At 42.2% G+C, this 26362-nt stretch overlaps 3 protein-coding genes across 9 annotated transcripts in view; 1 reads left to right on the top strand and 2 right to left on the bottom strand.

The window, feature by feature from the left end:
- Window positions 1-599: 599 nt before the first annotated feature.
- snx30 (sorting nexin family member 30) lies at window positions 600-12557 on the top strand. Of its 2 annotated transcripts, XM_035184448.2 has the most exons (9): window positions 601-903; window positions 3670-3885; window positions 5088-5198; window positions 5300-5458; window positions 5873-6062; window positions 7108-7307; window positions 7639-7728; window positions 7962-8114; window positions 8654-12557. In XM_035184448.2, exons 1-9 carry the CDS (start codon window positions 769-771, stop codon window positions 8729-8731), a joined length of 1332 nt encoding a protein of 443 aa, XP_035040339.1. In that variant the 5' UTR covers window positions 601-768; the 3' UTR covers window positions 8732-12557. The 2 variants fall into 2 exon arrangements, with proteins under 2 accessions (XP_035040340.1, XP_035040339.1); XM_035184449.1 differs by lacking the exon at window positions 8654-12557 and having other exon boundaries at window positions 600-903; window positions 7936-8100.
- A 1205-nt stretch (window positions 12558-13762) lies between these two features.
- Window positions 13763-20328, bottom strand: LOC118125648 (thymic stromal cotransporter homolog). Its single transcript, XM_035184450.2, has 7 exons — window positions 19535-20328; window positions 18573-18743; window positions 17830-18027; window positions 17567-17738; window positions 16687-16770; window positions 14603-14759; window positions 13763-14250 (listed from the first exon to the last, which is right to left on the bottom strand). The coding sequence occupies exons 1-7, from the start codon at window positions 20006-20008 to the stop codon at window positions 14190-14192; spliced, it is 1317 nt and encodes a 438-aa protein (XP_035040341.2). The 5' UTR covers window positions 20009-20328; the 3' UTR covers window positions 13763-14189.
- Window positions 20329-20709: 381 nt separating this feature from the next.
- The window catches only part of LOC118125687 (A-kinase anchor protein 2), a 73890-nt gene continuing 68237 nt past the window's right edge, over window positions 20710-26362 (bottom strand). For 4 of the 6 annotated variants that reach the window (XM_035184540.2, XM_035184534.2, XM_035184538.2 and 1 more), the window contains 2 exons: window positions 26037-26075; window positions 20710-24234 (listed from right to left, as the gene is read on the bottom strand). In XM_035184540.2, the coding sequence (XP_035040431.2) occupies window positions 24094-24234; window positions 26037-26075 (180 nt within the window). In that variant the 3' untranslated portion in view covers window positions 20710-24093. The remainder of the gene's footprint in view (window positions 24235-26036; window positions 26076-26362) is intronic. The other 2 variants (XM_035184539.2, XM_035184542.2) reach the window with 1 other exon arrangement.

The raw sequence follows: 26362 nt of genomic DNA, 5'->3' as shown, positions 1-26362 counted from the left end.
AGCAAACTAGCAACATGAAGAACAGTTGCTAAAAATAATTCTTGGATGAACATTATGAGCCTTTGTTTCATTCCTGAAAAGTATCAGCTTTAAACAATCAACATATTTGACAGATAAGATAAATAATTAATTTTAATGTATAATTGATTTATCTAACTTATATATTACGTAGTGAGACTATAAGAAATATTTTTTATACCAATACGACCGAGCAACATGTTCAATATCACTGCCTGCCATCGTGTGCAATATCACTCTTTTATTATCATGTGCTCAAAATGACTTTTCATACTTTGTTTACGATACCACTTCTATTATTATATTCATTTTTAAGTGTAACACTCATCTGTCATTTTCCAATACTACTTTTTGTATTTATTTCTCTATATTTTTTTTAACTTAATTTACACTGGTCCCCACTTTTTACACTTTCAATATAATACATGTTTACGTCATTCAAACTGACTTTGGGTAAATAATTTACAGGGTTGTCAGTTCTTCTGCCAACATCTCACTGCTCTTGCCAACAGACGATCTTTGGCGTTTCCCCCAATGTCACGTGTCTTGTGTGTTTACTTCCGGGTGGTCGCTGTTTAACTTCCGCAGCTGCGCAGTGGGAGTCAGCTGACAGCAGCCAGCGGATGTCTCACCTCGATCATCCGCACTGAAGCGCCTCGTCCCCGGGCTCCGCTCACCGTCGTCCCCCCCGCCGCGGAGAACCGGACAGTCAGCCGCTAACCCGGGCCGCGGCCTCCCGCCTCCCGCAGGATGAGTGTCGGCGCTCCGAGAGGCCTGGCCAGCTCGGGGCAGAAGCCCATCGCGGAGATCCTCCACCCGCTGTCCGCCGCCGAGGAGCCGCTGTCCCCGGGGCCAGATGTCACGGCGGACCTAGGAGGGGACAAGGTAGGGACCAGGGGCGGGCTGGACCGGGACCGGGACCGGGTCTGAGGTGTGGAAGCAGATCTAGAGAGAGAGGGCCAACCCCAGTGTAGTGTGTTTACTAAACTGTCTCTGACCTGTCACTGACCTGTCTCCTGACCTGTCTCCTGACCTGTCTCCTGACCTGTCTACTGACCTGTCTCCTGACCTGTCTCCTGACCTGTCTCCGGTGTTTATTGGCTGAATTCATCAGGAACTCACAGCAAACTGATGGAAGTTTAACAGAGAAAAACTCACATCAACACATCCTCTGCTCAGTGTTTAACATTCAGGTTGTTTTTAAGGTTTCCACTGCTCATGACTGGAGTTTAGACCCAAACTGATCCGCCTGAAATCACTGAACGATAAGGAAAGATAACAAACAACACAACCTGAGCGAAACCCCTGCACACAAACACACACAAACACACACACACTACAATCTCTCACTGTGAACAATGTGTTTTGGTCAGAAAATCCATTACCTGACTTCATTACCTGCTCAGGTGTTTACACAGAGATGATGATGAAGAAGAAGATGATGAAGAAGAAGGTGAACACCTGACAAAGCTTTTTATTCCTCCTGCTGCTGCTGCTGTTTTTTTTTTTGAAACCCGGGAGTTTAACCTTAGCAACCACTGAGGGATTCAGTTAATTATTACCAACACGAGATGCTACAGCCCCACTGCCCTTTCTGAGGTCACCCTGCAACCTACTTAACTTTATTCTTTTCTAGTTTTGTACTTATTTCTAACTTACATGATCCATCCAGAGTTAAAGCCTGATTCCTTAAACAAACTAGAATGACACTAAACACAGTGTGGACCACTGCCGAGGCCCAACAGGCCCCTTATGAAACCACATTGCAGTTATTTACAGACAGATTTTAATTGAATCTGCACAAATATTCAGTCTCCAGAGCATCAGGATCCATGAAATATTTGACAACAACAGCCTGATTGTGTGACAGGACACGAGGCGCAGGTTTGGGCGTGAAAGTGAAAGTGTGTGCAGATTTTTGCTTTGATTTCTAGGCAGCAAATTTGTCATATTTTTTTAAAGCTCCATCTATAAGAAAGAGTTTTCTGGAAATCTCTCTCTCTCATTGAGCTGCTCTCTTATTATTCATTTTTTAGATCATTTTAGATCTTCACATCTGACATGATTTGGGTGGTGAAGTTAAAATAAGTGTTAAAAAGGAATTTAAACAGTTTTATTGAGACTTGTTTAAACCCATTGATCACTTATCTATTTGCACACAATCCTCCTCAATCATATTCTAAAGTAGAGGTTTGGATGTTTTATCTTGTTACAGGTATAAATAATATATTGAAATATGGCCGAATTCCATTTAGCTGCTTGGCATTGTTCGTGCTGCCTCACTAAGTCACACTGGGACACACTTCAGCGGAGCAGAGCCGTTACTAATGTTGTTAGTGAGACCTGCTTCTCCCGCTCGGAGGAGTCAAAGTGTCTGCTGCGAGACAGAGACTTATAAATAGTCGTGTGGATACGATGATACAAGTTTTTCCGCCTTTCTCAGATAAAACTGTGAAATACACATGAAACCCCCAAAAAACCTTTATCACGAGCAGAATCCCACAATCCTACAATATTTCTTATTGCATTCATACATCTCTCAGCTCTGCATGAAAAACAGATCTGTGAGATATCCTCAGATTGTCACAGTGTGGCTGTGTTTCTGTGGCCTGGTTGTTCACACCGATGCAACGCAATGCAATTATCTGAACTGTGATTATCAGTGCAGGTTAGCACCACAGTGCAACGTCAGCAGCCTTGATAGTGTGTGAGACAGAGTGTGTGTGGTCAGTGTGTGTGAGACAGAGTGTGTGTGTGTGTGTCTGTGTGTGTGAGAGAGACAGAGACAGAGTGTGTGTGTGTGTGTCTGTGTGTGAGAGAGAGAGAAACAGAGACAGAGTGTGTGCAGAGGTGGAGTGAGACAGTAGAGACAGAGGTTGTGGCACTTTTTTCTTGGCACTGATTGAAATCGAAAGTTGCATCAGGTGATTTTCATAAAAACTAAAAGTGTGTGTGTGTGTGTGTGTGTGTGTGACATAAAAAGTGATTAAGGTTGAACATTAGCTTCTCGGTCCTGCACTCTAAGTTTCTGGAAGAGAGAAGTAGTTCCTTCCTGGTGTGTGAGGCCACAGACGACATTAGACATTAGAGAAGCTTACGAAACGTCAGGAAATAAAAAAAACCGGCAGCGCGGGTTGTTTTTGGTGATGCAACCCTGCTGCTGCCTCGATGTTTTCCTCACCTTCCTGTTGCCGTGTTAGCATCTGGATTATTGTTTAACTTGTAACATTCTGGCGCCTGCTCCCCCTGCTGCTCGTCTAATGAGATCTTTTAGATTCCCCAAATAAATACTTATTTTCATCATCTGTTTACGGCAAAAACACAGTTTGTCAAATAATATTAATGAAATTTGATAAGATTAAGTCTTTTGGTGTCCTACAGCAGGTGAAAACGGTAAATCACTTTCCCCCAGTTGGTATTTTCTGTATTAAGCCTGTAGATATTTATCCCCCATTCCACAAATGCTCCGTTTCTCTCCTCGTCCGTCATTCAATTAGAAAGGCGAGAGCCGTGTGAGATGATGCAGCCTCAACAAGAGCTTCATTGATCGCCGCAAACAACTGCATCACCGTCAGCATCCAATCTATCGGCCCTTTGTTTTACATCCGAATTTGATGTCACTGTGGTGCCATGTTTATTGTGTCCACGCAGGAAGCCGCGTTGACCAATGGCACGCCGGTGGAGACGTCCAGCCCCGCCTCGGCGTCCTCGCTCCTCAATAGGCTGCAGCTGGACGACGACCTGGAAGCAGACGGCCTCGACCCGTACGTCTCCACGGAAACCCGTGACCTCTTCGTCACGGTCGACGACCCAAAGAAGCACGTCTCCACCATGGAGACCTACATCACCTACAGAGTCTCCACCAAGGTCGGTTTTAGCCCAGTAATCCCACATTTGTTCTGTTTGGTTGGGTTTGATTTTTTAGCTTTAAAACTTGGTGGTGTGTTCGAGGCACGTTTAACATCCAGGACTTAAGCGCTGGCAGATAAACAGCAACGTTTAAAGTCCAAAACACGTCCATATTTTCTTTCTCTTTCACAAACATCCATGTTTTCATTGAACTACAAATATGGAAGTTTTCAGTTAGACGAGTACTCTTTCTCTAGATTTCCTTTGAGGAAGCATGTGTACATACTACTCAGGATCCTTCCCTCTATCCAATGATCGATAAGGGTGCAGTTACGAGTCCAGACCTGTCGTGATGATCCAACAGAGGCAGACACGCAGAAGAATGTTTGGGATCATTAAACATGTAAACACTAAATATTTGTCCGGAGCATAGCACACATTTGTTAGGACAGCTGCTCTATTTGCTTTTCTTTACACAATAATGTACCGACTCTTCATTCCTTTCTCACAGTGCGTGATGGAAAATACACTGATATGTAATGCAACCATAGCATAATACATTTTTGCGCTTTTGGCAGTGTTGAAATTTTAGCAACGAGTCCCCACAGTAACCTGAGTCGTGCAGAAATGAAAACACAGAAGAAAGTTATGACGATCAGATAAAGTCAAGAGGCTCTTTGTGTCCTTGTTGTTGTAAAGATCTGGATGTTGTGTGGAAAGTGAAAATTGTGTTTTGCAAAATGTGATCTTCTGCTGCGACAAACCGGAGGAAACTCGATCCCTCTCGGCTCAGAGGCCGGAGACAAATATCACAACCCAACATGAACAGAAGTGTTAATCGAGAAGATGTGTGTGTGTCTATGTGGGGGGGGGGGGGTTTAACGCCAGATTGTTAAGAGTCAGAGTGTGTGTGTGTGTGTGTGCGTGTGTGTATGTATGTGCAGTGTCAGCTGTATTTCAAGGTCAATATCCATGTACAGTAATCCAATATGATCTGAGATGAACAGCGTAGTGTATTGAGCAAATACATGAGCTTTAGTGTACCTGCAAGTATTCTGTTATTTATACACAATGAAAAATAAACCTTAATAACTCATTATAAATAAACTTATGATAATGATGCAAAGGTCCTTCACTGCTACTGGGAAAAAAAAACCTATGACGCCATTTTACTCTCTGCAAATTAACATCGCAAATGTGTGTGTTTCCTTTCCCTCCAGACGACACGGATAGAATTTGATCTGCCCGAATACTGCGTGCGGCGGCGCTACCAGGACTTCGATTGGCTGAGGATCAAGTTGGAGGACAGCCAGCCGACCCACCTCATCCCAGTAGGTCGAATGAGACACGCAGCCGACAGTTCTGCTTTCTCTCCTCTGCTTCCCCTCACTCCTCTTCCTCTTCCTCTTCCCTCTTCCCTCTTTTTCTCCAGCCGCTGCCCGAGAAGTTTGTGATGAAGGGCGTGGTCGACCGTTTCTCGGAGGAGTTTGTGGAGACGAGGATGAAGGCTCTGGACAAGTTCCTGAAGCGAGTCGCGGACCATCCCGTCCTCTCCTTCAACCCGCACCTGAACGCTTTCCTGACGGCCAAGGTGAGACGGCAAAGCGCTGGGAAGTGGGAACAGCTTGTCCTTGTGCTGCTGTTTCTGTGTTTCACCCCTGTCAAATACATAATTCACGTCCAATGCGAATCAATCAAACTCATCTGGGAACTTCCAGTAAAATGCACGACCACAAACCGCTGAATTTCTGCTTCTTAACGTGGATGTGCCGCTCACCATGTCTGGCAACAGTCACAGATTTTCTCTCTAAGTATCTGAGGCACGAGACTTTATTGATCCCTGTGGGGAAATGAGGTTGTTGCTGCAGTAAAATAATTGGAATCCGAAAGTTGAGCCTAAGCACACGAGGACAAAATGTAAAATGGGTCATAAAACACTAAAGTTGATAAAATAGAGGAGAGGCAGTTGTGGTGTTGTTGACGGTTGTTGTTTCTGTGTCTGCAGGACCTGAACAAGCGTCAGGGTCTCGCCCTGCTCACCAAAGTGGGCGAGTCGGTGAAGCACGTGGCCGGCGGCTACAAGCTGCGGGCGCGGCCGGCCGAATTCTGCGCCATGGGCGAGTACCTGGACACCTTCAACCAGAAACTGGGAACCATCGACCGCATCGCTCAGAGGATCATCAAAGAGCAGTCAGGTATCGATGGAGACTTGATATATAAATTCAGGCCTGTGTCTTCATGGTGGTTGAGACCTGGGCTGGGCGTGACATTTTGAATACTAGATTCATGTATGGAGAAACTAGTAGTGATGCAAATGGTTATAAGACAGTTTCCTTAAAGGAGGCTTTAAATAAGAGATTTCACACCTGACAAAACTACCAACCCCCTATAAACCGGCCAATTCCAGATTTTTATCCACATCAGATCGCACACTCATAAATATCAGTCCATGTTTGATTCCCTAGGAAATCGGTGAAGGCCATCGTGCAATGTCAAAGAAAATGATGAAGAAATTCCTGGATCCATCAGAATATTTAATGGTTTCTTGTTCAGCCCCTGTTTCAACCTTCCACTGAGTTTCGTGGAAATACGTTCAGTAGTTTTTGCGGAATCCTGACAAACAAACAAACAAAGAAACGGACAGGAGAGAAAACCGTACCTGTTTGCTAGCAGCTATTTGTACATGCTACATTGTGCTCGCTTAGCTTTACGTCCAGTCTTTAGTGGAGTGGCTAACGTTAGCCTGTATGATTCTGCAGTGTTGACTTTTCAGTCCTGCCGTGTTTGTTTGGAGAGAAACACCCCCACAGACCTTTGGGCCTTGCGATTCTGCCGTGTGTGAAATCCTCGACGTCACCAGCTGTTCCAGGGTTTTAGAGCTGGAGCTGGAAGGAAAGGTTCTTGTGTTCTGAGTGATAAGGTGAAAAGCTGGGGAGGGGTAATCAGGGGGCTGGAGATAATGAAGGACTCTGAGCTGTTTGTGCCGTGCCTGCTTTACTCAGCGGCCTGGTGTTGGGCCATCAGCCTCTTTGGCGTAATTTACAAATATAGATTTAGCAGTTGAACGTGCCAGAGCCTCAAAATCGCCTGCAGACTTTGAATCGAATCCACAGGTCATGGAAAAGAAGGCAAACGTCAGCAGAATTCAAATTTTACAACAAAATCAAAACCAAAACCCTGCTTTTCTTTGTTTATTTCAAGACCGTCTAACCTTTTTCCTTTTCCTCTCGCTCATTCCAGAGTACAATACAGAGCTGCGTGAGTACGGCACCCTGTACTCCAGCTGGGCCGCGTCGGAGGAAGAGCTGCAGCGCCCCCTGGAGGGCGTGGCCAGCTCTGTGGCGACGTGCGGCGGTGCACTGGAGGATCTGAGTGAGAACATGAGCCAGGACTTTCTGCCTGTACTCAGAGAGTACGTTCTCTACATAGAGTCTATGAAGGTGAGACGGACGAGAGCGTCGGCACGTTTCTTTGAAAGCTGAATGTAGATAGATATTTTAGATTTGTTCTTCATTCACTTTATTATTTCTCAATTTTAAAAGGTATTTTTTGGGTGCAAGTTCAAGAAAACATGTCCTTTAACTATAAACTGTCAAAAAACAGTGTTATCTTGGAATCTGCATGTCTCACATCCTGTCCCCACCACTCTCCTGACTCAGCATCTCTCTTCCTCTTTCTCTCTTAATATTTATCATATGTCGTCAGTCTCAGAAATAATTACGGTATCTGTAAACACGACACTGAGGCTGCACGTCTTCCGTTTGATTGCAGAACGTTCTGAGGAAGCGAGACCAGAGCCAGGCGGAGTACGAGGGACGACTAGAAGCAGCCGTGTTGCGCAGACAGGAAGACAGGACGCCTGTAAGCATCTTCCGTTCACACCAGGAAGTTTAAAAAAACTGCTCTGTTCAAAGCATTAAATGTGATATTTCCAAATCAGGTAGTTAATTATTTGCCCCATTGTCTCATTTCAATCTGCAGCAGTTGTGCTCTTAGAGATCTTACACCTCTGTGACTCTAGTCCTGTAAAATGCAGCCTTGTATCATGTCCCCTTACACCCCCTGTAGCTGTAGTATTCTGTGTCTCGCTGTAGATGCCAGTGGAGGTGGAGAAATGCCAGGACAGACTGGAGTGTTTCAACGCTGACCTGAAGGCGGACTGGGATCGCTGGCAGAGCAACAAGCGGCAAGACTTCAAACAGCTTCTCACCAACATGGCCGACCAAAACATCACCCACTATGAAAAGGTACGTTTGGTGGTGGTCCACTAATCACACGGGTTTCCCAACGATTCCACGATGTCTGTTTTTAAAATCAGTTGTGGCGTCACAAAGTGAAAGTGTCAGCAGCAGAGCAGAGCAGTGGTGGCGACTTATCACATGACAAACGAGGGCAGAGTTGAGGATTTGGTGTCAAATTTCAAAGTGCAGTTTGGGTTCTCCTGGAGGCGCTGCAGGTTTGATTCCGACCCGACCCTTTGCTGCGCGTCTGCCTCGCACTCTCTCTCCCATTTCACACTTGCACTGTCCTGTCAATAAAAACAATTAATAAGACAATCTGCAAAAGAGTAATGATAAGTAAGTGGCAACATTTGGAGGTGCATTAAAAGAGTGAAATCAAATCTGCAGATTGTGAGCCAGCACGCATCATTTCTTTTAAAATGTAAACAGGATATCACTTGTGTAATGAAACGCTGCCTCTCCCTCCCTCCCTCTCTCTCTCTCTCCCTTTCACCTCATTCCTCTCCTCCGCTGTCCGACTCCTTGTCCGGCCCCGACCTCGGCAGTGCCAGGCAGGGTGGGAGTCGCTCATCACTCTCCTCCAGGACAAACAGACCGAGGACAAAACGAGCGAGACGAACTGAAACATCGCGTGTTTCCGCCCCACGTTCCTCCCTCACACGCTCTCATGCCAAGGAAACGGAGCAAACCGGGGCAGCAGCTTGGAACTGCTGGACTTCAGCCCCCTGTTCTCGTGTGAGACGTCTGTACGGAGGGGAAGTCGTCTCTCGCGGTGACCTGACCTGCGAAAGAGGTGCGTTCAAGGACAGCAGGGAACGAGGAGAAACCTGCTGTGTACACAGAAATGTTTTTTTTTGGTCATTGTTCTTATTGACTCTTTTCTACTTCATATTTCCAATTAACAGTTAATTGCTGTTTGTGTTTATTTAACTGCGATCTTTTCACCCCCGTTTTCACATTGAATAAAATGTGAAGGAAAAAGCTCCTGATTGATGCAGAAGAAATTTTTTGAAGGTGGATACTGATAATTTGAGTTGGTGTGAAGTATCTTGAAATAACAAAATAACTATTTGGAGCATCCCCGAGATTTCTCTCCCTTTCTTTTTGTAAAAATCCTCCGAGAACACAACACAAAAACTGTCCTTTCTCATCTGTACAAAGGCGTCTTATTGGCTGTAGATAAGACGCCAGTATTTTATAAACCTTTCTAATTAGTTTTGCATGTTTCAGCTCATGAAATCTTGTATTTGCCATTTTCATAAGTGCACAAACTTTGCAGTGTAGCCTTTGTTATTTAGAAATCAACTTGGACAGATGTGAATTAGCTGTGGCATTAGAGGTTCATGACTCGGCCTTGTGTTCAACCCGAGGACTGAAGGAGAAGCAGGACGCGTCGCAGCTGATGTCGGTAAAATCCTCTAAGTTCTACAGTAAGAAATTAGTCTTAGAGGCAAAGCTGCATTCGACAGTGATGGCACCGATGCGCATCTGGTTTGAATATCGAGCTTCCTGCTGTGTTTGGTGATGTATCTGATTTTTGTAGCTACACTGCAGCGCCATCTGGTGGTCAAACCCATTCTATTCTTTTGAAACTGAGCAGTGCTGCCTCTTTTTTTTTTGCCAATGGCCATTTGTTTACACTTCTGTTCTCTTGCAGAAACAAAAGACTCAGATTTGGATGCTAACAGGTAGTTTCACCTTATGGAAAATAAACGGAAGGCGTTTGAAAGAGAACAATCCCTCGGTACACTTTACTTTATTCCCTCAATCAGGTGTCTGTGCTTTAAAGAACACTTTAAAGAGTCAAATGTATTTTCTTGCAGTAATCTGCCTTTGTGACTCTTATTTGTGCTTTGGGAACGTGTGGCATCATTTCCCACATTAGTAACATCTGTCTCACAGAGTTTAGAGCGGTCAGGTGAACATCTGTCTGTTTTGGAGTTGGTGAATTTTCTTAAGAATTTTCTTGTTGCTGGTTTGCAGAGAATCAATCAGCGTTGAGGCTTCTTGGAAATCAAATTTTAAAAAGTTTGGCTAAAAAGAGTTTTACACCCTTTACTTTCACGTGTGTAGGATTTAGTTTGATCTGTTGGCAGAAATTTATATTTTCATTCGTGTATAATCACCTGACAGAATCAAACATGTAGCCATTACCTTGAATGAGTCCTTTAAATCCACTCCTCAGGGTCAGCCATGTTTTCTTGACCCGACAAACCAAACACTGGCTCTTCAGTCGACTTTTAGCCTGAAGGATTCTTCACATTCTCCTTCCCGTGGTTTTCAGTTGGTTGCAGTACCCAAACCCCATCACTAGATGCCACTAAATGCTGCACAGTGAACTTTTTAAAAACTGAAGCCGTTTGTTTCCAGTGAAATGTTTGTTTCTCCAACTCTGACATATTTAGCAATTTGGTTTTGTTAAATTCCCTGGAGCTCGTCTGCTCGGCTGTGACTCGTGTGTGTTGTACAACAGCGCAACTGACAACTTGTTTTTTTTCGTCACACCGGTTTCCTCTTTTCTTTTTGTTTGCCTCAAATGGTGCTGATGCGATTTTTGCCTTGAAGAGAAAATCGAATTCTGAGATATTCTGATACCAGTGTGTGATCTTGACCATAGAGGGAGCAGCTGCGGTAAACAGAACCACATTCACAAAAGATTTATTTTTCTGTGGCGTAGGTTTCACCAGCTGTAGCCTGGTGATGTTTATTTTTCAGACACATGATCATAATTTCTGTTTGAGGAGTTTCTTTAATGAATAAGGTTCAGATTCGGGGGCATGATAATGTCATCATTTTTTATTTCCTTATCTCGTGTTTCCAGAGGATTTATTAAAACATTAAATGTCATTTGCTTCTTTTAAGTTGTGTCTTTTTATCCGACCATTAGTACTGAGCCTTCTGCTGTAAGACGGTGATGACGTCTGATTGTCGGTTTTTAGTTGTCAGCTCTCGCTCTTGTGTCCTTCGTTCTCCTTGAGCTTTAAAATGAACGAGCTACTGCCTCCTCTTGCTACCAGACGTCAGCGATGAAGAATATTGTTTGTATTTTACTGTGTGCATTGGATGGAGTGAGCAGAGAAGCCGTGGTCCAGTGTGGAGGCAGCTGCAGCAGAGAGAACTATGGATGCACTGATGCTAAAAAAGCTTAATTACTGTATTTATATGCCAGAACACCTTAATACTAAAATCCTGTATTAAGAGCCAGAGTCGGGGGGGCGGGGGGTTCTGATTAGACCGGCCCATTCGCAAATACTTTAGAAGACGAATTACATTAACATTTTCATATACTGACTTGATGAAGAACTGAGGAAATGTCAGAAACATGAAAACAGTTAAAGATGAAGTGATTGGATATAAATTAACACTCTTCCTTTTGGTTCTATTTAGTTTAGTTCATGAGATCGGTACTCTGTGTTTGTTTGTTAACAGCGTATTTTCAAACCGAGGCGTCAGTGTGTCTGTAGTCCTTCCTGCTCTGCGGTGTCAGTACCTGCACTGACCTGACGCAGTGACCCGAGCACACACAACTTCCTCCTGAGTGAAACGTCTTTTTGCTCTCACAGCAATATTCTGTACATTCAATATCCCGAGTGCACAGCTTGAAGAGTGTACGACACAGCTGAGTCTATTTTTGTACAAGACGCAGATCGCTGTTGGGTTCCAGCGAGTGTGTGTGAAGATGAAGCGTTTGAAAAAGGGATTTTTGGAAGATTTGTAATATGTAAATTTGGCATAACCAAAATACGAGGAACGAAACTTTTATTTTTGGAAACGCCGGTGAAGAATTTACGTCTCTTCTCTCACAGCCACTGTAAAAGCCCCATATTCTACTGTGTGCCTGCTGATTTCTTTTTGCACTATTTACTGTATGTAGCTCCAACCACTGGCAGAAATATCTGCTGAGAAGAAAAACCAACAAAGAACTAAATTTACTTTTCTGGTGTTCTGGTGTCAAATTATTTTGTGTTTCAGTTTGAACGTTTTTCGCTGATTCAGGTTAAATCACCAAACAGGGACGACCACGACGGCTGCCACTGTACGAGCCCGTAAGGAAACGAGAATTGTATTTTTCTTAAAGGTAAAAAATCCAATGTTTCTAAGCCAAATGTCGCCGTCTCTTCCTCCTGTCTTCCTCCCGTACGCTCACTCGTGAAGAGAATCTCATCTGCAGCTCAGAGTCAAAAATCCAACCCGTACGAAAAGGTTAAACTTTCACAATCGTTTGAATCCAGCTTCATTTCTTCTTCTTCTCTCTTTTCTGTTCTCCTAAGTGTGTACTGTTTACGTTCAGAGCTCCTAATGTACATTTGGATGTGAATAACATCTTGTTGTAATTATAAATAAGCTTGTATATTGATGTTGTTTTTGAAGCAATTTATCTTTACCTCAAATGATTTTTTGGATATATTGGACCAATAATAATAAAAACTAAGATTTCATTTGATTACGCTTCGGCTCCGGTTTGATTTTTTTCTTCTTGTCTTTGAAGTTTTTATTTGTTTTTACTCATTTAATGTATTTTAAGTGCAAATATATGCAGAATAAAACAAACAACAAATATTTAAAACCAAAATTAAACAGGACGGCTTAGTCTAAAATGCAATAAACCTTAGAAATGTTCGTAATACCTTTTCATTTGCAGAATGAAAGTGAATTTTAGAATATGTTGCATCCAGCTTCATAAAGATAAATAAAAAATCTGTTTTTAAAAAGAAAAAGACAACCAGACATTAAAACAATTTAATTTACAGCTTGATCATACATTAATAAAAATATTTTCCCTTCAGTGTAACCTTTACACCTTTTGTATTTGTGCCACATGAACCAATAAAAGTGCAATAATAAATCAATGCATACAATAAAAATAATGTTGCATCATTTTCTACGAAGTACCATTCAAATAGTTTAATGCAGTTTATAGTGCTTTACAAAGTGAAGCACTATACTTACACTAAACTTACAAACTAAGTGTTGCTGCAATCTATCGACTGCAATCGTCTCTGCGTAACACAAACAAATAAACAAACATTATTTACAACAAAGCACAAACTTGGATGAAAACAATTAAACCCAGAGCAATGCAATCACAACAAAAACTGGTCTTCTGAAGTGTTACTCCCAAATGAAATCCTAGTATCCATCTAGTTTTAAGCCTCTTCTTACCTTCCAGCAGGAACTACATATATTCGATGTTAACTTAAATAAAGTGATGGTTGGAGTTATATTGACTCGTTTCACAAAAGCAAACATGATCTTTTCGCAGTATTAAAAAAAAAAACGGGACTATTCACATCTGATGCAATCACTGAAAACTCTGTGTCATGTTGAAACCCGTGTGTACGAGGGGGTGAACATGTCACGGATCCTTCTGAGGAAGTTTGCACTAATTTCACTGTTTGATGAAATCCACTGGTCCATGACGTTCGGCTGCATCAGGGTCGAAAGTTCAAAAACAGCTTTCCCCAGTTTGTCGGACTGGTTTGAGTTCATTTCAAGTGCAGTGACGGGGAAGGAGTGTTCAGCTGCAACATGCAACTGCACCACTAGATGTCACTAAACTTCACACACTGAACCTTTAAGTGGTTTTCATGTATGGAAACAAAGTCAATCAATGTGTCTTTTACTGAACTGAAGGGGGGGATATTACCCATGATCCAGAAGAGCTGCCGCTGAAACGAATCCACCAAATTTTGTCAAGTATTCTTCATATTTTAACAGTTTCCTGCTGAATATTGGAGATAAACTCAGATTTTTAACGACTTCTGAGTCTTTTTAACTGATCTGAAGTCCAACATCAGCCTTTAATTTAATTCAGTTCCAAACTTCTGACGGTGAGAAGAGAGAAAAAAGAGTAAACATTTTGAAACTGCTATTTTAGGGTCAAAAAGATGCACAGATTTGCTTTAAGGTCTCGTAAAATGCTCATGAAAAAATAAAATGTATGTTTCCTTGTGTAACAGCATTACAACAAGAGCAGGAACTCCTTTCCTGCATCGCCTCCAGTTACGGGAAGTGAGTCTCCTTCATTTCACGTTTCAGTTCCCGTCTGCCTTGTGCCGATGTTAACTCTCTTCTGGTGAATCAGTCGCCCTGAATCCGTCTGTACCGCTGACTCGACTGAGGTGATCTGCAGCCCAAGATACTGGAGGAAGGAAACAGGAGAAGTTTGTGGCTCAGGTTTTTATCATAGGATTTTAAATAAACCTGCAAACCGATATTCTGATGTGCAGCAGCAGCCTACCTGATGGGTATCATTCCCAGGACAGTAAAGATGCTGGAGAGCTTGTATATTGATGTTGTTTTTGAAGCAATTTATCTTTACCTCAAATGATTTTTTGGATATATTGGACCAATAATAATAAAAACTAAGATTTCATTTGATTACGCTTCGGCTCCGGTTTGATTTTTTTCTTCTTGTCTTTTAAGTTTTTATTTGTTTTTACTCATTTAAATAAACCTGCAAACCGATATTCTGATGTGCAGCAGCAGCCTACCTGATGGGTATCATTCCCAGGACAGTAAAGATGCTGGAGAGCGTGAAGATGAAGCCTGGGAACCACTCCAGGGTTCTCTGGTAGATCTTAGTGTAGGCAGGGATGTAGGTCAGACCGGCGAACTTCAGAGTCAGCTGCAGGGAGGTGAGAGTCGTGCCTGATGGGAAGGGAGGAGGAGTGAGGAAAAGTTTGACCCTTTGAAGAACTGAGCTTATTTCTTTTCACCAGGAGTCAGAGAAGAAGATAAATATCACTCTCATGTCTGTGCAGTAGATATGAAGCTGCCATAAACAGCTGGATCTCAGCTTAGAATAAAGATGAAGTGTGGTCGCACTAAATATTGATATAATTCACGTGTTTCCTGTTTACTACACTTTATCCCGATAAATAACATCCATGAGTTTTTAAATCATCCTCATTCGGTTTTGTGCCTAAAACATTTGCACTGTAAAGGTTTATCTTTTTAAAGGGAGGTTATTTTTTGTTTGCTTGATTTTCAGCAACATTACGCAGAAAACCACAAGACGGATTTCCTCTAAACTTGGTGAAGAGACACAATATAAGCCAAAAAAGGAACGTATACAGTTCTGATGTGGATCTGAATCTTTAACGTTGTAAAAATAGGGCGTTATTTATTTTTTATTTTTGTTTTAACCAGTTCCCCTAGACAATGATTCATGGATCTTGATTTATTCAGATATCTATGAGTGTGTGAACTTAGGTCGCGCAGATATGTGCTCTACTGAGAGGAATTTTATTTTCCTTGTTTGTGTGTGTGGGCAGGAAAGAGATTGGTATTTAAGGTGTGTATGTTTGCATTGAAGTGAGATCACGTCTCAGCAAACACACTGGAAAAAAAAACCTGATAATAAATAACCCTGGTCCTGTAGTCATCAGTTATCTGTGTGTGCGTGTGTGTGTGTGTGTGTGTGTGTTAGAAAGAGGAAGCATGGCACTGACTTGTAGGAGAACAGACTCTTTAAAATAAGTCATGATTTGAGTATAAACTGGTCTGACTGGCCTAACAGGGAGATTTCCAGTACACACTGCTCCTCTGTGTGTGCGCTACACTGCTGCACACACTCTAAACACAAGAGCTGCACAGAGTCAAAATAATGGTCACTTGATTAAGATCGATATGAAAATGAAGAGATATCTGTAGCCTGAGATCAGAGGGTTTTTACAACTGTGTGATAATGAATGAGTCACGAACACAACCAAGCTCCAGAGGCCTCTTGTCCTCCGCCAGTGGAAAAAGCCAGTTACTCTTGCACATGGCAGCACAGATCAATGATGGGCCATGTAAAAGGATAATCTATTAAACAGATTTCACTATTTTTGGACGTACATTCTGCCAAAGAAATATTTAGATTTTACCTCCACAGAGGAGCTAACGTTTTCACCCCCGTCAATTTGTTTGTTGGCCAGATTACGCAAAAACAACACAGGAGTGATTACAGTGAAACTTGGTGTAAGGATGTGGTTCAGGTCAGAGAAGAGCTAATAAAATGTTGGTGCGGATCCCAGAACTGTTTTTTTACTTTCTTTAACGTTGATTCTCAGACGATAACTCATGGATCTTGATGTGAGTGAGATCTAGTGAGTAAAAATGTGGTCTGTCGGGCCTTAGCAGAGGAATGTGATCCACTGCCAGTTTTAAAAGCTTGTTCTGCCTCACGTCTGCTGTTGCTGTGTCACAGAGCAGCTCCTTAAACACACTCAACATCGCACATTGCTTATAACAATGTAGGAGGATCATTCTTTGGGATTGATTCATGGACCGCGCTGTGAATTTTCCTTTTTTTAAAATCTACTTTCCACCAAAGAAATAGTTCTTCTAAAATCTCTGTGTGAAAATCTGTTACTTGTCTTATTTTTTATTTATTTAAATGGCCGGACCCTTTAATAATGTAAAACTGATTGCAACTGTCGGTAGCAGCTGTGGCTCTAAATCCAAACACACACACACACACACACACACACACACACACACACACACACACACACACACACACACACACACACACACACACACACACACACACACACACACACACACACACACACACAGGCTGCAGACTCACCATATGAGGATGATGGAACCTGCTGTGAGAGCAGAGATCTGATCGTTGGCAACGGGATGAGAGCGAACAGGGTGAGCAAGCGAGCTGCGGACAAATCAACACTCAGTCATTATTATTCTCTCTCCTCTCAATTCCCCCCCCCCCACAATGTGAACAAGATGCACAATATGAACCAACACTGGAACACGTACAGTCTCTGGTTCTGGTATTACCAGATTAGACATTTAAGGAAATGACAAGCTTTTAGTGTATAGAGCGCTGGGGGAAGAATAAGATGTTTATGGCTTCTACTCACTTGCACTTCCTGATCTTGGTTCCTATTTTAAAGATTTTTAATGACAACCTAAATCCTCGTAGAACCGTTTGTGTTTGATTCAGACAAGGAACGATTTGAATACACTTCCCCTTTCTTGCTCGAGCGCTGACAGATCTGTCGAGAAACGTCTGGGCGTGTGAAACCAAAGTTACCTCGACCTTTAACCTCCAATTTCTTATCAGTTTATCCTTGAGTCCATGTGGGTAATTCCAGGCATTCCTGAGACATCACATCAACAACAATGGGACAAATGGACTGATAACCTGAAAACCCTAATGTCTCCGTCCACGGCTATCACCAGCAAAGAGGCTTCAAAATTCTGATTCGAGCTTCTTCAATAATTTGTTGTGTTTTCTAAAGCAAAATAAATGGAACATATTTGGGATTTAAACTGAAAAACAAACCAAACTGAAGACGTCACCTCAAACTCTGAGATTAGATTATAATTTATAGACTAAACAATCAATAAAAATAAAAAATCTACAGATCAATCGATAATTTGCAGATTTTAATCTTAGTATGTAACCCAGTTTTATAAAGTTTTTAAAGTACACGCAAACTCACCGAGGTAGAACATGTATGTTGCTGTGACGAAGGACATGAAGTAGATCCCCGAGGCGAAGGAGAACATGCCGATCAGGATGAGCACGACGTCGCTGAAGCAGCGGCGAAACAAGATGACACCGACGAAGCTGGTGAGGAAAATCGAGCAGCCGGCTGCGTTCCCGTAACCGACCTGGAGGAAGAAAAAGAACAAAAGATAGTGAACGGATAAGAAAATACAAGAAGATAAAAAAAAAAACTAAACAAAAATTGGTAAATGTTACCTGAGCGGCTGTCCAGCTGAGCGGTTCTTTCAACACGAACACGCCCAGTATTTCTACGGCTCCGCCCACAGCAAAGTCGTACAGGAAGGCGGCCGCGAACAGCAGAACAATGTTCCACCTGTCGATGCCACCAGGCGCCTCGGCAACAGCGAGGAGGTTACCGTCCTCGCCAGACTCGCTGATGGACACTTGTTTCACCTTTAATCAAGACGGACACACACTTAAAGGTTCAGTGTGTAGGATTTAGTGACACCTTGTGGTGAAGTTGCATGTTGCAGCTGAATACCCCTCACCTCACCCTCCCCTTCCAAACATGAGATAGAACCTGTGGTAGCCTTCAGTTGTCATAAAAACTCAAAAGATGTTTAGTTTGTCCAGTCTGGGCTACTGTAAAAAACATGGCGGCCTCCGTAGAGAGGACCCACTCCAGATGTGATTATAAAGTATTTAAATATAAAGAGCTCATTCTAGGGTAAAGAAAACAAAGAGTTGTTCAACTTCACTAGGGATTATTTTATATTCAATTTCTGCCAATAGATCAATTTCACCTAAATCGTACACACTGGACCTTTAACATCTGCTTCATCAACATCTGTAACATCTGTTCACTTCTCAGTGAAATATTAGCTCCCTGCTGAATTTAGGGATAGAAATGTCACAAGTCACACTTTCATTTCCTCTGAAATATTACACACACACACACACACACACACACACACACACACACACACACACACACTGACCTGCAGCAGCACGATGGAGTGTATGAGACACAGCAGGTTCAGCAGCGTGGCCACGATGAGCAGGACGACTCCGTTTCCCAGACCGGAGCTGTTCACCAGGAACAGGTGACCCGAGATCAAGCTGCCCACCAGACCCGCCGCCCCGTACAGCAGCTCCACCCTCATCAGCGCCTGCACGACAACACACAGCTTGTTTCAAAACCACCCACACCTCACGTCCAAACTGTACGGACTGTACGAGTCCATAAAACTACTAAACTGATTTCCACCAAACTTGTTGGAGGAAAGAACCTGACATTGCAACATTGGGCATATTTTAATATTTTTTAAGAGAATCCTGCTTCATGGGAAGAAAATCTGTAGAAATGAGTGAATAATGAAAACAATTTGTGTAATAATTCAGTTTGCAAGATATCAACTAACATCTGATTCATCTCATACACCAAATTGTTGTAAAAAATGTAAGAATTACGCGTTATGATACATGGACTTTGACAAATTTATCATCATCTCTCAAAACTTACATTAAACGTATGACTTTCACTTGATCGTGTTTAGCCATTATTTATGTTTCCTTTACTGTTTTGTTTTTGCCATTACCTTTAAATTATGTATTATTATATTTGTTGCTGCTGATGTTAGATTTAGTAACATACCATTTTTCATCTTTGTTATTTTTGTTGTTTTTTACGTTTTGTATTATTGTTTGTATTTGTCAGCTTTGTGAATCATGGCTGTTTTGAAAGGTGCTTTACAAATAAAGTTATTATTTGTATCAATATTATTGTTGCTGTTCTTATTATATATTGTTCTTATTATTATTAATATTGTTTGTTTATTACCTATTTGTAATTGGTTAGACAGCACCAGTGTATTGTCATAAAGTATTTACATAATGTTTCTTGTGTCACGCTTATAATAAACTATAATTTTAATATAATGAAGGTTTCTATGACATTTACCTTGGAGCGGTCAGTGGCCGTGGAGCCCAGCGACGCCAGCGTCATGAGGCCGGGCCAGAAGGCGCAGTAGCCGCCGGACAGCCCGAAGAGAACCGCGGCCCCGAACATCAGCTCCAGGGGCAGCCGGAAGATGAGCACCAGGAGCAGGGCGAGCCGGGACAGCACGTACCCGCCCAGGGGCACCACGATGGGGGCTTTCCTCCAGCCGCGGTCGCTCAGCTTGCCCAGCAGCAGCGCCGGGAGGATGGGGACGAAGCGGATGATCAGGTTGTAGGTCATGAAGAAGTCGGTCATGGCTTTCTGCCGGCTCGCCTCCCCGGACAGACCCGGGTACGAGGCGTTGGAGCTGCGGTCCCTGACCACCAGCAGCAGCGCGGTGTCGAAGAAGCAGCTGCCCAGCTGCTCCAGCACGACGATCGGCTCAATCTGACGGAGAACCGCGGAGACAGTTTGACACCAGATCGGTGTCACCATGATTTCCCAAGGAGCAGGGTGAGTGTGATTCAAGCCGAGGAGAGACGCAGACGTCCGGGTTGATCTGAAGGATGTTCGAAAACATGAACCAGAGAAAACAGTGTCACACCCACTTCCTCCTCACGTGTCCAAAACTTTTTTATAAACAGCCTGTGGTCCAAACTGAAAGTAACTCAACATCTGGAATAACTTTCATGATGAGGTTTGACTTTAAGTTTTTTATTCCAAAGACAACTCCCCTCTAATATCCTGTTGTTGGTTTGACTGGTTGGTTTTAATGGTTTTTCCTTGAAGACACATTTTGATCTTGTTTTACTTTAACACTATTATACTTAAAGGGATAGTTCACCCCAAAAATGAAAATTCACTCATTATCTTCTCACCACTATGTCTATGGAGGGGTGGGTGAAGTGTTTGAGTCCTGCAAGGCTGGGCAGTGTTTTCTGACTTTAATTTCTTTGTGAAAACATCAAAAGCTTGAAAAGTGCCACATACATAAAATATGTTATTATTATTTGTTTAAGAGGTGAAGGATGATCCGTCTTAGCTGAAAAACAAGACGTTCACAAGCACAAACACTTATAACAGCTCACTGATGTCATCACAGGACTAATAGTAAAATATGTGAGTACCTGTTCGTCTCATTAGTGTCAAAATAAAAGCGTGTGTGTGTGTAAACGAACCACTCAAGAGACCAGACATCTACACGTTTTGTTTTTAATGAGAAAATATTCATAATATGTATAGTAGGTGTATAACTGTGAGCCTTACACGTGCTATAAAATAACAAAGCAGAGTATGAGCATACAAGTGGTTAACATAGGGACAGAGGTTATACACGAATACGTGATCGATTGCTTTGTCACACACTGAAGCTCGGTGCGACGACAAGCTACCAGCGTCTTCAAATGATAAATAAATCTCCTCTGCACCGTCAATTCAAACAACAAAAGCATAATAATAATAATAATAATAATAAGAGTAAATCACACAGTTATGAATCCTCTGGGTGTTCGTGATGTCTGTTACCTTTTCAAAAGTGTTTAGTGAGAATCGCAGCAGGTTTTTTGAAGCAGAAATGATTGTGTCTGTTAATAAAAAAAACAAATTGTGCTGTGAACACGTTTTTGAGTGGACGCTCAGCTCGCGTCCCGATAGGCCACAGTAAAACAATCATTCATCACAAAGGAATTGATCCGTTATTCATCCTGGAAAATAAAAACTCATATTTCCACTAAAAAAATCTCTTATTTCTCTTTGGAAAACCTTAAGAGCCACAATGACTAACATATGCATTTAAAAAAAAAAAAAGATGTCTGCAAGCTTGAGTCATGTCTGGAAAATCCCAGATACATCTTGTGCTAAGAATAAATCTCAAAGCAGGATCAGCAACACAGCACTTGTCTTGTTGTACTTGTGATATCGATAACAAACTTTCCTTTACATTCTCATAATAATAAAAAAACACCCTTGTCGTTTATCATTAAATACTTATTTCCCCTTTTATATATTATTAAAAGTTTATAAAAAACAAGAACAAGGACGATAATCTGGAACCAATGTGAGGTGTATTTCTTTTGTTTCAGGGGGAAATGTTTGCACCGAAGAGGCAGAAGTCATTGGTTTTCACTTCTGGTTGGTGAAGCAGCTGGCACATGCGTTTGGCATCGTTTGCCAACCGGGACTTTTCCTTTAAATACGAAACAATACAGATTCATTATCATCAAGTGAGAGAACGTGTCCTACATTTACATTTTTTTTTATACATTTTGTGCATTTTTTCCTCAGTGTTCCTTTGAATTTCAGACATTTATTGGAGGATTTTATTCAGGGGCAGCAGACAGAGAGGTCAGGGCCTCGCTGAAGGACACTTGATCAAAACTTTAACCTTTGATTTACAGAAAAGAAAATATCATAATCCTGGATAAAAAAAAATCTGGATGGCTTCAAAATAAAGAGTGAAAAGTGGTTCACAAAAACAATGCATCTACATTTTTCTACTTTCAATTCTCACTTATTTTCCGATTGTGTCTGCAGCGTGTTTTGGTGATTTCATTTCAAACAGAAACATCGTTTTCTACAACGGGACATTCCACAGTATCATCAGTCTCTTCTTCGTCCATTTTAACAAAACAGAAAATCTCGTCATCCTGCAAAATCAATATATTCGCTTAGAAAAAAATCAACAACCCCGACTTGCAGTAAGTAAAATGAACATCTGCTCAGCCCGTTGCTGCTGATCGTCTGTTTGCGTCTTGTCGTGTGCTTGTGTCAGGTCAGGAAACGAGTGTAATGCCATGCACACAATCTGTACTTTTATTTTCTTAAATAGACTCAAGAGCTCAGGCCGACACTTCGTTTCTCTCTGAATATCAACATTCGCTTTTGGTATAACAACTTTTCTATAAAAAGCTTTTTTTCCTCAATATATTTTTTCATCAAACTTTATCCTCAGTTAGATCATTTATCAGATACACAGTCCTACCTCGGTATAATACATGAGAACAAACTGCTTACATCAGAAAGCACAGGTCGACGAAGCGGCGGAGCCAGCGAAGGTAAAATAAGTGATTTTTTTTAAAAAAAGAATATAAAACCCTGGACCCAGCCCTTTCTTTATTTAACACATACTGACACAAACATAACCTGCAGTTAGCTTCCCTTTCCCCCCCGGCCTGTCTCCTCCTGCACACTGAAGAATAGTGATTTGTTTATATGGGGCTGTGTATTCTCTCTAACGTCTACCGAAAACGTAGTAATACAGGATAGGAGAGGATAAAATACATCATACGTGTGAAGCGTTCAACCTTGAACTGACAGGTCTAAGGCAAAGTTGCACCTCGATGCTCGTTTCGCAGGTTTCATCGCTGGCATTGTAACTATTCAAGGACGCTGACGCTGAAGGGCTGCTGCACACCAGAGGGTTTTCAACTCTTGGCTGATTTTAAAAACGTGGGAGACCACAGACATGATTATAATCTTATAATCTTAGAACGCATACACTTGATGATTTGGCCAGAACGTCAGACCACACACAGTGGGGATTTCCAGAGACTTGAAATCTCACAGAAACTCGCAATATCTTCTTCTTCTTCTTCTTCTTCTTCAGTTCTTTTATGGCGGTTGGCAAACAACTTTTAGGCGAATCAATTCGAGATCAGGGAGACTCAGACTCAACCGGTAGAATTACGATTATTTTGTAAACCCCTCACACTTCAGGATTAATTGTTGCAGATAATCAGCACCGAGTGACCTCCAGGCGGAAACGCCCCCGCGATTGTCGGAAAGGGCAGATTGGGTCTAAAATCGCCCTGATCGTCCTCTAGTGTGCAGCAGCCTTAAAGCCGCCACTTGAGATTTAATACAGGTGCTTGAAAAGGAAAGCTCAGAGCGACGTGTTGTCTGTGTGTTATTACTGTTCTGTGACGGGCTGTGGCACCGCAGGATACACACCGTTAAAACTTCAGAAAGTGATGCTTGGGTTAGAATCCTGTTAAACATCACATCCTCTCTGCAGTAGCATCAAAACCATCAAAACCAGTATCAGCATACACCCCCGCTCATCTACTGCATCATCTTCCCACACTTAAAGATCACTGCGGTTTATCATCAAGCTCACTTTGCCAAAACCATCATTCTCATCAAGTCTCAGGCAACCTGTCGTAATAAAATCTTTAGATCTCAGCCCGCATGTCAACAAGAAAGTGAAAAATCCTATGAATACTTAAGTCATTCAGCGTCTACCAGCTAGTAAAAAACCTTCTGTCCCATATAAACCTCTGCAGAACGTTCCTAAACCACCAGAAAACCCTTTCAAAGTGTCACTCACTGCAACACTTCAAATGTCTGTCACATATTCTTCGTCTTTTAACGTGCTCCTCTTCAGTCGTCAGGTCCAATAATCGATCTCCTCGATGAGCGCCATCAGTCAAGCCGGCGGTTCACATGATCATCAGAATACTATAAGTAAAATAAATACTGTTTCCTTCTTTGTCCTTTCTCCTCCTGTTTGCATTTCTTCCTTCATCCTCCCCTATCTCCTCCTTCCGACCAAGTCCCTTAACCGTCTCTCAAAAGGAGCCGTTTTACTCCTCCTCTTCTTCCTCCTCTTCTTCCTCCTCCTCCTCCTCTTCTTCCTCCTTTCCTTCCTCATTGGCGTAGAGGCCGGCTTCCCACCTCAGCGCCATGTCGCTTTTCCTCCTGGTGACACGAGTGGCCTCCAGAACCTGACGAACACAAAACAAACAATCAGACGTACGAACTTTCATTTTTGCTGCGAGCTAAGAAGTGGTTCAAACCCATGCTTTGTTCCGTCACAAAAACAAAACACACCACAGTGACTTTAACGTGCAGTGGATGTCAAACACTGAAGGAGCGCTTGGTTAGATCGCCCCGCAATGACGGTTTTGCGTCTGAGCCACGTTTGTCAAAATAAAACAGCAAAATGAAGCGCACCTGCAACATTTGACAGTAAAAACAATATGAGTAATAACAATATTGATAAATACAGCAAAAGATTCATGCTTGAACACCAGAACTGCTTCATAACTTAATCCTCAAACACTGTCTCTCACACACACACACACACACACACACACACACACACACACACACACACACACACACACACACACACACACACACACACACACACACACACACACACTCTTACAAGCACCCATCTTCACACACGGGGGACATTTCTCTGTGAGCAGGATTCAGGGTGAAGGGGAAGTAGATGCGGGTAGAAGGTGCGATGCTGAGATCTGACATAACAGAGGATGATGATCTAAAATGATGGAGGAGGACGCTACATGATTCTCATAAGACTGAGTCCAGTTATGTCGCTGGAAACAGAAGCATTGATGCTCTCATTTGTAAATAAGACCTCAAATTGATTATAACCAGCTTGAAATGTATATAAAGAAGAAGCTAAAGATAAGCCAGAGCATCTTGATCGCCACCTTTTGGCTGGCTGCAGTATAGATCATAAATCCTGCGTCCTCGTAGAGGAGGTAAACATTTGTGTGTGTGTTGGGGGGGGGAGAATCAAAGCTCACACACACAAATCAATGGACAGGCACATGCAGCACCACCACCACAGAACAATAAGCAGTGAGACCACAAGCAGACCTGGGACCAGATAGAAACAGATTTAGGTTTTCTTTACATTCCCATTTATATTATCTGCACCGGATTCATTTCTAGAACATTTAAACAGAGTTTGTATTTCTTACTGTTGACTCGTCTAGGATGACATTTAAGTGTAAACTAAAGACCTACATGTTTTCTCAGACTTTTAAGAGTCTTTAAGTCATTTGTATTCACTTTTTAGCCTATTATTTCTATTTTATTTTATATTGTTTTGTGTTATTTTGTAAATCTCCTTGTGTCTTTCATCGTCCAGCACTTTTGTCAACTTTGGTGGTTTTAAAACAACACTGTGCAACTTTTTTGTAACTGCAATATAGCAGTTTAAAAATGTGTTTGATGGTGGAGAATGTTTCCTCTTTCATTTCCACTCCTCACCCTGAACGTCTCTTTTTGCTCTATGTAACTTTGCTGAGTGGGTAAAAATCTCCTGTGAGAAGTGTGGAACTGTCTGATCCCAGCTTGAATCGTTAGAATCAGGTCCAGCAGGTTTCCGTTCAGTGAGAGAGGATTGACTGTTTTCTATCTACAACACAGAGCCCAAAAGAATCAATCAACACAAGAGGCTGCAGGGGGCGCTGTTGCTCAGTTACACAGTGTTGCTTTAAATGTTCTTTTTATATATGCACTTGACATGACAATACAAAAACTGCCATGGAAACAAGTTTGTAATCATATTCAGATCAACCGGATTAATGATTCTTTCAATGAGATGCTAGGTCTCGGTATATGAAGCTACTCTATTATGGGATGAAAGCGTGTAGTAGTGTGCAGAAACAGTCCACAATATACAGTGTTTCTCAGATTGGAGTCTGGCCCAGGTCTGTGGATGTAAACAGAGTGAACGGAGTGAACGGGTCGGGGGAGCGACAGGTACCTCGGTGGTTACCTCCTTAGCCAGCAGCAAGCGGGCATACTGACCGACCAGCAGGAGAGAAGCAACAGTAACACAGAGTCAACACATGTGATGTCATCATGGAGAAACAATCAACACCAGCAGCGAGAAAACACAGCGCACCGCAACATGATCAGTTCAAGATACATCCAGGAAAATATCTTGAAAAGGAAATTAACTCAATGACATTTAAATGAAACTGCAAGTTTTCTGTGTATTTTGTTACTTTGCACTTCATGATTTCTTAGAGAACAGATTCAACGAGGAGAAGTGAAACTGTTATATTTTCACATTACGTGAAAATTAAT

The sequence above is a fragment of the Hippoglossus stenolepis genome, chromosome 18 (genome assembly GCF_022539355.2).
Source record: "Hippoglossus stenolepis isolate QCI-W04-F060 chromosome 18, HSTE1.2, whole genome shotgun sequence".
NCBI classification, from domain to species: Eukaryota; Metazoa; Chordata; class Actinopteri; order Pleuronectiformes; family Pleuronectidae; genus Hippoglossus; species Hippoglossus stenolepis.
The sequence above is the reverse complement of the archived record's forward strand: the minus strand, read 5'-3'. Positions and strand labels throughout refer to the sequence as shown.